This window comes from Tupaia chinensis, unplaced genomic scaffold, assembly GCF_000334495.1.
Source record: "Tupaia chinensis unplaced genomic scaffold, TupChi_1.0 Scaffold149686_1, whole genome shotgun sequence".
NCBI classification, from domain to species: Eukaryota; Metazoa; Chordata; class Mammalia; order Scandentia; family Tupaiidae; genus Tupaia; species Tupaia belangeri.
Window position 1 is genome coordinate 456,826 of NW_006209531.1, and position 11,394 is coordinate 468,219.

An 11,394-nucleotide genomic window follows, 5' to 3' on the forward strand; every position below is an offset into this window, starting at 1 on the left:
TAGTTTATTAAGAACCCCATTCCAGGGACCAGCAGTTAGTGTAATGGCTATGTCACTGGACTCCCATGTAGTCGACCGCAGTTCGCGTCCCGGACCCGGTGGCTTAAAACTCACGCCAGGTGCATGTACATGCGTGCGTGCCCAAGATCCTGAGAGGAGAACGGAGGAGAAGGGATTGCGGCGTGGCCATCCCCCCTGGGTGGTGATTTCTCGCTTTCTTTCACTGTCTCTCTCTCTGGCGAGCACACGTCCCCTATAGCAAAAACCTCTCCAGGAAAAAAAAAAAAAAAAAACCATTCCATGAGCTAGCAAGTAGCATCGTGGATAAGGTAGTTGGGTCCCACATGGTCAACTACATGGCTTGAGTCCTGGACCCAGCAGCTTGAAAAAACACACTGGGCAAGTATGCATGTGTGCCCAAAATCCTGAGAGGAGAATGGAGGAGGGATCGTGGCATGGCCATCCTGAGAGGAAAATGTAAGAGGAATTGTGGCATGGACATCCCCCCAGGGACTGCTTTTTCACTTTTCTCCTCTTTCTGGTGAGTCCATGTGCCCTATAGCAAAAATGAAAAACAAAAACAAAAAATCATTTGCCAGGATTGCTGGGCTGGGAGTGTTTTCTAATCCCCTCCCCCATACCTTTAACCTGGCAGAGTGGAGTGGTGGAGCTCCTTTCTGGGTCAGAGGAGTTGGTAGCCATGAGTGGAAACCCATCCAGAGAAGGGAAGGGGAGGTGAGGTATGCAGGGCAGAATGAGCCTGGGCATGCTCACCCACCTGGGCGTCTGAATGACCAGGTTCTCCCAGTTGCTTTGGGCCCCGGGAGTGGAACTTTCTAAGAGAGAAAATTTTGAGGATACCCTTCACTTTGCTCACCAGGGGTGGGACAAAGAAAGAGAAGTCAGGCGCTTTCCCCCAGGGATCAAGGTCACAGGAATTCTGACCTTGGGGGACCTAGAGAGGCCTGGGGGTCTGAGAAGCTCCGAGCTTGCTGACTGCAGTGTTCCTGGGGCTCCAGGGCAGCTGTGCTGTCAGGTGGGTGTAACAGCTGCCTCCCAGTTAGCTCAAATCTGACACCACTGGGCTGCTCGCTGAGCCCCAGGTTTCCATCCCACTATCATCACTCCATGGGGGCTTCAGGCACAGGTTTCCAGAGTGATGCTGAGCTGGAGTGGGACGGAATGGATGAGGGGGCAAGAATTACATCCTTCCAGAGGTGAAAAGAGGCAGGGGATCTTTCCCAGGGGCTGAGGGTCAGAACCTGAGTATCTCACAGGTCTCTTGCCATTAACATACCGTTGGAAGAAAATGTTATAACCAGAGGAAAAATACCCGGAATTACACAGAATTAAAATCTGTGCTGGGGCACTTGTGTTAGGGAAAGGGGAAGCCATTAATTGCGCTGTGAGACAGCATCAACCAGGAAAGTCCTGGCATGGTGCCGGTCACTCACCCTCAGCGAGAAATGAAATGGGAGAATCCAGTCATCATTTCTCATTACCAGCTCTCCTTTATACGGTTACTAAACAAAAGCATAAACCTCTCCTCCTAGGAGCAGGTAGAACGTCAGTTTTCTGTGTGATCCTGAACCTAGCAGGTCATAAAACTAAATATCTTTTGAATCCCTGAGCCGATTCCCAGCGGGAGTTAGCTCTGTCCCTTTGCTCTGTGTGCAAATCAGAAGAAAAGCCAGCTGATAGTCCTTGTTAGACAGGGACAACTAGGACCTCGGGGTGGGAACAGACTTTTCAGTTAATTATTAAGAAGCCACGTACAGGAGGCATAGCAGTGGGGGGTACTTCCTCAAGTGAGAAACAAGTGTGTATTAGCGAGCAGGCAGGTGTGTCTGTAGTTCCATATCTGGCCTGCAGGGGACAACATCTCTCTGGGAAAGACCACAGCTTGCTGGGAGGCGATGCTGCCAGAAACCCATTTAATTGGCCAAAGAATAACTTTGGTTATTTAAGCAAAAATTTTTAAAAAATCAGATCAATGTATTTCCAGTAAGCAATTTTAATCCCCATGTATTTATAGAGAGAGATGCCACTCTTTTTCTATGTAAAAAGTACTTGGTATATGGTAAGCTCTTAATAAATAAGTACTTATAGATTGATCAGTGGGTCGAAGATAACCCAGATTTTCCTGAGGCATGGAAAGTACAGGGTGAGAATAGGAGGAATGGAACTAGTGATTGGCATGGATGTGGATGTGCATGGAAAAACTTTCTGGTTAATAGTTTGCCCAGGAAAATCAAATGCATTTGAAAAGTTTCAAAAGATCTTTCTCCAGGAGCAAGTCATTATTAATTGAATTCCTTAAAAACAAAAAGGTGATTGAATATTGGTTTTAGAACTCTCCCCTTCTTTTAAAGTTTATCATACATACATATTAGATAAACAAGGTCCAGGTTTATGCAGCTTATACACATTTAAAGCTTTTACATTTAGATTCAGCCCTTTCAAAAGCATAGATTCCAAAGCCTCCCACCCCTAGCTCCACCTAGATTCTGCAGAGACTGACGGAATCGGGCCACTGCTGAGACGGGATCATGAAGATTAGTTTCATCAGGCGGCCCTGAGCAAACGCAGGGCAGCCGGCCTGGCTTGACTAGGCCAGCAGCAGCCTACGTTCCTGAGGCCGATGCTCCTCTTCCCACAGAATAGACTGCGGGCTCCCAGGGGCCTGCACCCCCGCTGGGACCTGCCCTGAGCCGTCTGTCCATCTCTCAGAACAGCAGAGAAGCACCTTTAATACCAGCAGTGTCCCAGGGCGTCCTTATCCCAGGGGGACCCCTTTTCTGGAGAGACCAACAGACTCAGGCAGTTTCTCAGGGTAGACCTGCAGTGTCTGTCCATGGGTAAGGGGCACACCCACAGCCTTCAGCCCCCTGGAAGATGGTAGTCTTCCACAAAAGCTACAGATTCATGCTTCAGCTGCAACCCTAGTGACACCAAGCCAACCACTGGCTTCTGGCCTTGTCCCAGGTCCAGGGTACCAGCTTCCAGGGTTCATGGTCACATTGCTTCACTGGATGAAGCTTCTTCAGGGAGAGAAGTCTGCAAGGCCACCGGAGGGGGGCAGCTGGGAGGGCTGGTCTGAGATCTCATGACCAGCAGGGCCGTCCCTGTGCCTGGCCAGGAGCAGAGAGTGTAGGAACCAGGGCCACTTTCTTCCACTCCTGAGCTTGCTATGAGTCCTCTGGGAGAGCCCAGCATTGGGCACTAGGTACACACGCAGGAGGGACATGGAGGGATCAGACCACCCTCATAAACCCTGAGGCTATGTGTGGGTGAGCTGGCCTGAGGAGGAGGGGACTCGGGAGGGTGGTACTGTGGCGAGCGGGTGGTGTGCCATGAGCCCGGAGTTGCTGTCCTGGGTCCCTTCCTTGCCTACCCCACAATGTGCTATAAGTGGGGTCTCTGCTGAGGGATGGCTATGATGGGTAGGAAGCCCCAGGGGAAGGGAACGTCCAGGTGGGGGGCGAGGCTCTCTGGGGGGAGGAGAGGCCTTTATACTTGAGGACAGGAGCAGGACAACAGAATCCAGGAGGTCCCTACAGTGGTGCAGAGAGGGCTGCATCATGGCCCAGTGGACGATGGCCTCTCCCACCCACTCCCAATCAGCCCCCAGGCCCCTTTGGCACCTCACCATGGCACCGAGGAAGCACCCAACTGGGCCTGCAGGACCTGGTATGGTCCCAAGGGCAGGCCAGGTGGGGGAGGGAGGTGGCGTCCCTGTCCTCTGAGGGTGAGGCTGGCCCGCAGGTGGAGCTCAGGCCCACAGGAGAAGCAGGATTCAGCCTGGAGTGGACAGAAGCAGTAGTCCAGAAAGACCTGGGAGGAGCACCCATCACTTTCCGCCCCGGGGAAGGGCCGAGGGGGCGCCGGGCTGGGTGGCCATGATGTGGTAGATGGACTCCCGGAAGCGCTGGTCCCGGCTGAGTCGCTTGGCCACCTCCTTCAGCTCCTCCATGTTGTTGGCTTCCAGCTGGGAGGTCATGAAGGACTGGGACGGTTTCACTGCGGAGGCAGGGCCAGGCTGGGGGTGGCCTCCCTCCACCAGCGGCCTTGCCGCGCCAACCGGCCTCCCTTGCTCCCCATTCTGGACTGCTGAGCCGCCCCCAGCCCTTCCTGTGACGGGCGCCATAGGGCTGTGAGAAGCCCACGGCTCTGGGAACTCCCCGCTCGCCCAAGGCCAGGTTCAAGGCCACCCTGTCCAGCCTCGGAGCTGGATCAGTCCTGCTCGCTCCCCACCTTACCCTCTCACTGACGGCCTGGTGCCATTTCCCCCACCGGGGCATGGACAGCCACACTCACTGTCGTTCCAGGAGGTGCTGGACCGGCGCCGGTGGAAGCGGCAGCTCTTGATGCGGCGCGTGGCCGCCTTGTGGATGTACACCGAGTTCTTCATGATGACCGGCATCTTGGCCTCCAGCTCCGCGTTCCGGATGCACTCCTCAAAGAACCCTGGGCGGGGGCAGGGGGCAGGGGCAGGGAGGGCGCAGTTCGATTGCGATCCTCCCTCCGCCCATCCTTCTCCTCCCAAGGACCCTGGTGGGATTGAGTGGGAAATACATCGGCCTCATCCCTTGAGAGATCGCAGCCACCTGCTAAAGGGGCATCCTTTGCCTCTCCAACCTCCATCTGCAGCCATCTCAGGGGCTGGCCCACAGAGATCCAAGCCCTGAGCATTTGAAAAGGGGAGAGAACTCCAGGCCTTCCCACTGTGCCCCCAGCCCACACTGAAACCCAAAGAAAGGAGGCCAAGGAGCCCCCCCCCCCAGCAGGTGTCTGGAGAAGGAACCCCATCAGCCTCCCTGGGACACCTCAGCACACCAAGCCAGGTGTGTGGGCTCCAGGCCCTTCCAGGCGTGGCTCCAACTGGGCTGAACTCCGGGGCTGAGAGCCAGGCCCCAGGGCCAGGGCTTACTTTTCAGGTGGCTCACGTCAGCCCGCATCCTCTCCTCCTTTTCCTTATTCCGCACTTTGGAGTTGAGCCCTTGTTCCAGGCTCCGCAAAGCCCCCTCTGCCTCTCGCAGACGCCTCTCCAGGTCCATGCGAACCTTCACCTCTGCCTGAGAGGAGAGGGAGGTGAGAGGGCAGTCAGGCCTAGGGGAGCAGTTGCCATTTCCCTTGGAAGCCTTCCCGGGTCACCCCTGGCTCAGAGAGCTGGGACAGAAGGTACCACAGCCAGCTCCGTGTCTCACCCCCAGACCAAATGGCCTGAACTTGGCCCCTGCACCCAGCAGGTGGCTATCAGTGATGCAGCACTTGCTGGTCCTCTGTACCCGGCCACCTGGTCAGACTGGGTAGCTACCAGTACAGTGCAGGGATGTGAGGAGAGTCTCCAGGTGAGGGGAAGGGCCCTGAGCAGAAGCCATGCCCCGCCACCAGGGCCCCACCTTGAGCTCCCGCTCCGCCTGCTGCTTCTCTGCCGTCAGCTCCTGCAGCGAGTTCTGCAGCGCCTGGGACTGGCTGGAGTAGAACTCACGCTCCTCCTCCAGGGCCCGTGAGCGCTCCTCATTCTCCTTCATCCTGCAGGGCAGAAGAGCCTCTTACTCAGCGCTTACCTGCCAAAGGCTCGCAGTGGGAGGGTCACTCTTCTTAGAGGCCTGGGGGCTTTTGAATCCCAGAGCTTACTGGAGCCAGCCACCCAGGAAGGGTGCATGGTCAGTGAAGAGAGCCCTAGGGCAGCCAGAAGACTGTTCCAGGCCTTTCTAGAAAGTTATATTAGCCCCCTGAGGCTCAGGTTCTCATGTGTAAGAGGGAGCTGCCATGAGGCATTGCTACCAAGATTACTGAGCCTCCATGTGGCTGCACCATTGCAAGAGAGAGCTCTCCCGTCAGCTTCAGGGAGGAAAGGTTCTCTTCCCATTTGCCTGATGGGGTAACTGAGTCCCAAGCAAAAGGAGGTGAATGGCCCATCTGGTCACTGCCAACAGGAACCCAAGGGTCAAGGTGTCCAGCTCGGGAGAATTCACAGACCCCAAAAAGATCACAGACGCAGTCTCAGCCCCTCACCGCTTCTCAGCCAGGAGCTTCTCCTCCAAGAGCTGCTGCATCTTCTCCTCGATCTGCCGGAGGTTGCTGTGGAGACTCCCGCTGGGAGACGGCTGCTCACTCTGGTCGGCCAGTGTCTGTAGCTGGCTCTCATTCTCCTCCAGCATCTCCAGGGTTTTCTTCTTCTCTATGGAGAGTTCCTGGTACAGAGGGAGGGAGGTGAGAGAAAGCCTAGTGGTGGCCCTCCTACATGGCTGCCCTGTCCCGCCTTTCAATTTGCTTCCCCATGAGGGACTCCTGAAATGTCTTCATTCTGCTCTTGAGGTAAAAGGCCAAGATCTCCTACCTCACAACCAGGCAAGGCTTTTCCTGCAGCAAGGAAGAGAGGTCAGTGTGGCTTCCAGTGAAGATACCACCTATTAAGAGTCCCAAGAGTGGGGCCAGTAGGTGGCATAGTGGTTAAGGTTCTGGACTCGCACATTGCTGACCACAGTTCGAGTCCTGGACACAGTGGCTTAAACTCACACCAGGTGCATGTGCATACATGCTCAAAATCCTTGAAAGAATGGAGGAGAAGGTATTATGGCATGGCCATCCTCCCTGGGAGATGGGGATGATTTCTCCCTTTCTTTTTGTCTCTTGAGTGAGCACATGGGCCCTATAGGCAAAAATCTCCAATAATAATAATAATAATAATAATAGAGAGAGAATCCCAAGGGCACCATGACCTTCTAGGCCCTTGTTACTCTAGGGGTGTAGTGAGGAGATATATGGGACTCATGTGGAAAAGTACCCAACAGGAGCCCATCCCAAGAGCAGATTCGAATGTTCTCCCATTTATCAGACTGGAATCATGCACTACACAGAAATCTTGGAGTCAAAAATATCCGAGGAAACCACCTCCCATGATATTGAAACAAAGAATGATAAACAAATTAAGAGACCGTGAAGCTCTAGTCAGTCAAGGGAGGCTAGAAACCCATGCAGCTTTCAAGGCAATTCAAGGATTCCATAAATATATGGGCCACACAGCACGTGCCAGGTGCACTCCAAGTGCTCGGTTTAGAAGACCCATCAAGACAATCTAGTGAGCTCACAGCTTAGAAAACACAACCCGCAGTGGCCAGCACCAGGCTGGTGGTTAAGGCACTGGACTCCCACATGGCTGACCACTGTTTGAGTCCCAGACCCAGAGACTTGAAAATCACCCAGGAGCATGTGCATGCATGCCCCCAAACCTGAGGAGCATGGAGGAGAAGGGAATGAGGCATGGCCATCCTCCTTGGGGGTGATTTCTCATTTTCCTTCTCTCTGGTGAGTACACACATCCTATAGCAAAACAGCAACAACAATAAAAAGTACAACCTGGAAAGCCAGCCAAGGACATGGTGGTTAAGTCAGCTGGATCCCAGGCCAACATATGGCATAATGGTTACATCGCTGGACTCCCATATAGTCAACCACAGTTCGAGTCCTTGACTTGATGGCTTAAAACTCACTGGGCATGTGCAAGCCCAAAATCCTGAGAGGAGAATGGAGGAGAAGGGATTGCAGTGTGGCCATCCCCCCTGGAAGGTGATTTCTCGTTTTCTGTCTCTGTCTCTCGCTGTCTCTAGCAAGCGTGCACACCCTACAGCAAAAACCTCTCTTAAAAAAAAAAAAAAGACAGCTGGATCCCACGTGGCCGACTACATGGCTGAGTTCTGTACCTGGTGACTTGAAAGACATGCTGGGCACACATGCATGCCCAAAATCCCAAAATGAGAGATGGCAAAGAAAGGATTGCTGTGTGGCCATCCCCCACGGGGGGAGCTTTTGTCTCACTTTCTCTCTCTCCTTCTCTCTCTCCCTGAGTGAGCACATGTGCCCTCAGGCAAAGTTTTTTTAAAAAAAATACAAAAAAACAGACAATCTGGCATGACAAGTCCCATAATAGACATACAAGATGCTGGAGGAACCCAGAACTCAGAGCAAACACCTGCCTAGAAGACTCCGAGAAGCCTGACTAAGAATTGTTGGAGCTGAGTCACAGAAGGACAAACAGCCCTTCACCAGGCTGAGAAGAGGTGGAAAGAATCACTGTGTTGAAGGGACAGAACGGGTGAAGGTAGGGAGGACGCAAGAGTTAACTTCCTTGGGGCACATGAGCTCCATGGCTGAAGCAGGGCAGGGGTGTGGAGGGGCGGCAGAGGGAAGGTAGGGTGGGAAGGGAGGACAAACTGGGGCCCGAGTGTGCACTTGCATGCCCTGCTAAGGAGTTTGCACTTGTCCTTGACGTGTGCCACCTCCTTCTCTCTCTCTCAGTGTCTGTGGTATCAGATGGAGGTGACTGGCAGTTGATGTCCCTTCATGCTCAGTCTTACCCGGGAGCAGCTAGTGAGTGAGCCACAAGAAGTGGTGAGTGGCCCCACTGCTCACCTAGTCAATCCTCCATCTGCCAAATATAAAAATATAAGCACTGAACAAGGTGGGTTTCCTCAGGCTATGGTCATACCAAGGACAAGCTTGGACTTGCCTTTTGGGTCTGAGAACAACCAGTGCCTGTTTTCAGGCTCGTGTGCAGCTGGTGTTCCCAATGAGCCATAGAGAAGAGGCCCACCCTCATGTCAGTGCCCCTTCACACCCACTCCCCTTGCAGATAACCCTCTGGGGAAATGCTCTGGGGAAACCCTCTGGGGAAACGCTCTTACAAAAGCCAGTATCATGGGGCCCACAGATCAGGCTGTGTCCCAGTCACCCAGCCCACCCGCGGCCCCTCACCTCCAGCGTCTGCTGCAAGGACTCTGTGAAATGCCTCAGTTCCTTTTTCTCTTGTTCCACACCCTTGAGGCATCTTGCTGTCAGTTCTAGTTCCCTGTGGGGACAGAGAGCTGGGTATGCCAGTGCCCACCCTCCCAACCTCCTCTTCACACAGAAGTGCTTCTGTCTCTCCTCTCAATATGGCTCGGAAGGAGCCTTGGGTAGCCAGCCCCTCTGCATGGCTGGGCCCCGACAGCAGCTGTCAGCCACATGGAGTTAGTCGCTTGTTCCAGGTGCACATGTGCTGGTTGGGATAAACGGAGGCCCACTGCACAGGCCGAGCAGCACTGGGGAAACACAGGGGTCCTAACTCACCCTCCGTCTTCCCGGGATAGAGCCTGGTAGAACCCACACTCCTGTGACAGGGGACACGGCGAGGCCTCTGCATGGCGTAACAAACTCCTCGTTGCCTTATTAATAAGACACCGTGGCCACCTCCAACGTTTACACTGGTCCCCCCGCTACTTGGAATGTCTTTCCTTTCTCCTACTCAGTATTCCAAATCTTGCTTGCCCTTCAAGCCCACAAGGATCATGAATACATCTTAATTCCTCTGACACAGGAAATCTGCCTGATGCCTTCTAGCACCTGATTGTATATTAATTGTATTTATATTTCCTGGGTGTGAGTCTGGCTTTCCCAACCAGATCATAAGATCCTAAAAGGGAGGGGAGTTCATCTTCTCTTTCCGTGTCTGGCACAATTCTGGAAGCTGAGTAGGTGCTTGGCTATTTCCTTATCTACAGCATCCAAGTTTCTCCTTCCCTAAATATGTCTAATTGACCTTCCTGTTTAGGTTGTTGTAAGGAAAATGTTTCTGCATCCTCAGTGATGACCAAGATAATAGTAATAATGACGATGATGAACACCACCATCAACACTACCCAGAGCAGTAGTCTCCAAATGCCTGGTCAGGCTGCAGCAGAACCACCTGGGTACTTTTCCCAAAAGGTAGCTTTTGGGGCCATCAAGTGGCATGGTGTTTAAGGTGTTGGACCCCCATAAGGCTGACTGCAGTTTGAGTCCTGGACATGGCAGCCTGAAAATCATGCCTGACGTATGTATGTGCCCAAAATCCTGAGAGGAGAATGGAAGAGAAAGCACTGTGGCATAGTCATCCCCCCAGGGAGTGGTTTCTCATTTTCACTTTCCTGCTCTCGGTCTCTCTCTGTCTCTCTCTAGTGAATGCATATACCCTACGACAAAAACCAGGGGGGAAAAAAGGTAGATTTCTTGGCCTTAACTTTTTTTTTAATAATTATTTATTTTATTTTTACTTATTCATTCGTTGATTTTTTAATTTGACCAGAGAGAGACAGAGGGTGAGAGTGAGAGAGAAAGGAAGTGAGAAAGCAAGCCACCAGGTCCAGGACTCGAACCCCGGTCAGCCATGTGGGAGTGTCCAACGCCTTAACCACCACGCCACCTGCTGGTCCCTCTTGGCCTTAACTTTAAGAAATTCTAACTCAGTAGATGGTTACAATGTACAAGTCGGTTTGCAGATAGTACATGGGAGAGAAGATCCCAAATGACATCATTAGCCAAAACGCGAAAGGACTGTGCAGGAGTAAGGGAGGGTGTCAAGGGTGGTGGCTAATCGCACCTCTTGGCCAGCTTGTTCTTGTCTGAATGGGTAAGAAGCTCTCATGGAGGCAAAGGGGCGTGGTGTTTGGAGGGATGCCTGTCTGCACTCAACCATGCTGCATGCTACAGTGGGCAAAACTGACCCACTGGTGGGGGAAGCTACAGCTTCTTCTGCCACACTCAAGGCCTGGGCCATTGTGAAATAGACCCAAACTGAGCCATCAAGCAGAATCTCCCAGGGAGAGGCCTCTCCAGGCCTGACCAGGATATGGGCTTTGCATGCCCTGACCCAAGTGCACTCCCACCTCCCCTGTTCCCAGAGAACTACCACTACCTCTTGATCTGCTCCTGCTCCATCCTCAGCTCCTGCACCACCTCCTCAAACTGCTGCTTCTCAGCTTCCAGCACCTGGTTAAGACGCTCAAGCTCCTGAAGAGAACCAGGGAGAAAGAGAAGAGTCACAGGTAGCAAAGGGCCCCTGAGATCGGGACTCACCACCCTAACCCAGGGGACCCACTGGATTTAGCACAGTCTAGGGCATATGCTGGACAAGACTTAGGCCCCACCTCATGGCACATAGTCTCAACAAACCCAAAATCTCTGATGAGCTCAGCCCATTGAAAACTCATTCAGTGTACTGAAGGCAGGGTTTAGAAATGAACACTATTTCCTGTGGCCGGATGTGATTGTAACTGTAGGTGTCTACTCCCCTGGGAAGCTCCATCACACCCTAAAGTGGGATGGCTGGCTCTTAAGTCTGGAGGAAACAGAGGTGTGCATTTCCATGGAAGATCCCTAGTGATGTCTGTTAGAAGTGTCAAAGGGGGGGGGACCAGCAGTTAGCGTAATGGCTATGTCGCTGAACTCCCATGTAGCCGACCACGGTTCGAGTCCCAGACCCGGTGGCCTAAAACTCACATTGGGCACGTGTGCGTGCGTGCCCAAGATCCCAAGAGGAGAATGGAGGAGAAGGGATTGTGGCGTGGCCATCCCCCCTGGGGGGTGATTTCT

General features: G+C 53.1%; 1 protein-coding gene across 1 annotated transcript in view; it reads right to left on the reverse strand.

The window, feature by feature from the left end:
• Positions 1–2,001: 2,001 nt before the first annotated feature.
• PLEKHD1 (pleckstrin homology and coiled-coil domain containing D1) overlaps positions 2,002–11,394 on the reverse strand; it is a 44,207-nt gene continuing 34,814 nt past the window's right edge. The window contains exons 8-13 of the mRNA XM_006171510.3: positions 8,761–8,854; positions 6,022–6,200; positions 5,403–5,535; positions 4,931–5,075; positions 4,318–4,467; positions 2,002–4,020 (exon numbers count right to left, since the gene is read on the reverse strand). Coding sequence (XP_006171572.1) covers positions 3,851–4,020; positions 4,318–4,467; positions 4,931–5,075; positions 5,403–5,535; positions 6,022–6,200; positions 8,761–8,854 — 871 coding nt within the window. The 3' untranslated portion in view covers positions 2,002–3,850. The remainder of the gene's footprint in view (positions 4,021–4,317; positions 4,468–4,930; positions 5,076–5,402; positions 5,536–6,021; positions 6,201–8,760; positions 8,855–11,394) is intronic.